The sequence below is a fragment of the Perkinsus marinus genome (assembly GCF_000006405.1).
Source record: "Perkinsus marinus ATCC 50983 genomic scaffold scf_1104296963046, whole genome shotgun sequence".
Lineage (NCBI taxonomy): Eukaryota > Perkinsozoa > Perkinsida > Perkinsidae > Perkinsus > Perkinsus marinus.
Window position 1 is genome coordinate 1 of NW_003205193.1, and position 1,809 is coordinate 1,809.

Here is a 1,809-nt window from a genome sequence, read left to right on the forward strand (position 1 = left end):
GTTGCCTCTGTTAAAGTCGTCCTCGCAGGTGCTCTGTCGCTCTCTACATGACCTCTCACTCTCTGCGGAAGCCACGACGAAGTCTAGGAAACTGTTCGAGTTCGCAGCCAATGACTTCGACCTGTCCAAGTACGGGCCTCCTTTGAATCTTCATAGTGGCAACCTCATCTTCCTTAGATGTGATTCTGCCAGTCTGTGCGAGCTGGCCAAGGCGATGTTGCGGTGTAAGGACACTAGCATTGAGAAGAAAAAAGTGTAATTTGACGCTGTAGTAGGGTATGTAGTAGTTGTCTGCTATCGGTGTTAGTTTCTCACGACTCTGCTCGACTGGGACAGCAGTAGATGACCCCGATGTGCTGGTGGCTATAGCAATATCGGGTGTCTGGGACAGCGAGTAGTGGTCATCATCACTTTGGGGTAGTTGTTGGAAGTGTGGGCTGAAGGTACTTTATAGAGGCCTCGCAACGACAATTGAAAATGAAATCAAAATCGGCGGAGCGAAGCATATATGTCTACTATGCTATAGCATATGGCCTTAATGTAGCAGGAGTCATTGACGATGATGCCTCAACCTGCTGATGTTCGTATATTAGTTCCACATCGAAAGTGGTTGGGCTGATGACACTACGCCCCAACCGGAGCCAGAGGCGGTCTGGTCCTCGTCAGAAGCGTGGGCTGCTACGTACGACCAGGGTCCATCTGGCTTCGTTTACTCCTCTTCTTATTACTTCAGAGCCTCTCGACTACGCCTATTTGAGCTGGCCGCTCAGTTATCACAACCGTCTCGATTGAGCCAATTTAGTGGGCTGGACTTGGAAGCTCTCAGCTCCTTGTTGTGGGCGTTGGCAGCTACGCGTGTTTGGGATGAGAAATTGGTAGTAGTAGTAGTAGTAGTAGTAGCGTCCTGTTGTGACTATAATGTCGATTGAGCTCAGGTTCTCTACTGCTGCGCCCACCTTGTACATCGACTTGATACAGGTGGTAGTGACAACGGCATGAGCCAGGAAGCTGTGAACGACTGTCTGGTACGGGCACTGTGGGCCTTGGGAATGCTGAATGTACCTCTTATGAAGCTCGGCAAGGCTGTTGTTACTTTAATTCACCAACTGAGCAAGAGGGTAATAGGACGACCACTACAGCCCATCATACGAGCCCTATGTTGTTCAGATGGGGACCTTATCCGTATCCAATCTGGTCAACCTCATGATACCACTATGTGTCTTCATGTACGCTATCCTGTCAGGGTTGGTGCTTCCTTCACCTCCTCCTCCTCCCTTCAGGCCTTCGACTCTTCTCAAGCAGCATGGCGGTTCGGAGGTGCTCAATGCTGCTTGTGGGCGTTTGGTAGAGGCCCTCACAGTCCAGCTTGCCAAGTCCTATAGGCCCGACTGGATGGCCACAGCGGCTAAGGCCTTGTATTTCGCCAGAGTCGTTGGGAGGGTGAGTTTGAAAGAAAATCTTCCGCGTGCGTAAGATTCGCTCAGGTACCGTCATCCTCTGGTCTCAACGATTCATCGTTATCTGCTATATTGGGCGCGCGAAAGTGTGCATCTCTACCGCGGCTGTCGATGAAGGCGGCAACTCAGTTGGGAGTTGTCTGTCATGGTGTTAAGGCGGATGGAATCCGTGTTAAGTAAGCGAGAGGTCCCGGGTTCGATCCCCGGTAAATGCATTTTTCATTTAGTGGCATGGCCCTCGGGCTCTTCCCTTTTGATGTTGTCTATGACAATTCAAAAGAGGTCGTCGAGATAGAGCGGCCCAATGAGTTCATCAGAACCATCGAGGTGAGTCTAGTCTGATCATCTCTTC

The 1,809-nt window shown here is 50.6% G+C and overlaps 1 protein-coding gene across 1 annotated transcript; it reads left to right on the plus strand.

Annotated features, from left to right (window-relative positions):
- Nucleotides 1-28: 28 nt before the first annotated feature.
- On the plus strand, nt 29-1,784 carry Pmar_PMAR018829 (hypothetical protein; the record flags this gene model as incomplete). The annotated part of the gene is made up of 9 exons (XM_002771311.1): nt 29-255; nt 308-394; nt 444-540; nt 594-875; nt 936-1,118; nt 1,168-1,226; nt 1,281-1,440; nt 1,485-1,633; nt 1,685-1,784. Coding segments are annotated over 9 exons (1,344 nt in total), but the record flags the coding sequence as incomplete, so codon positions are not given.
- Between the last annotated feature and the right edge of the window lie 25 nt (nt 1,785-1,809).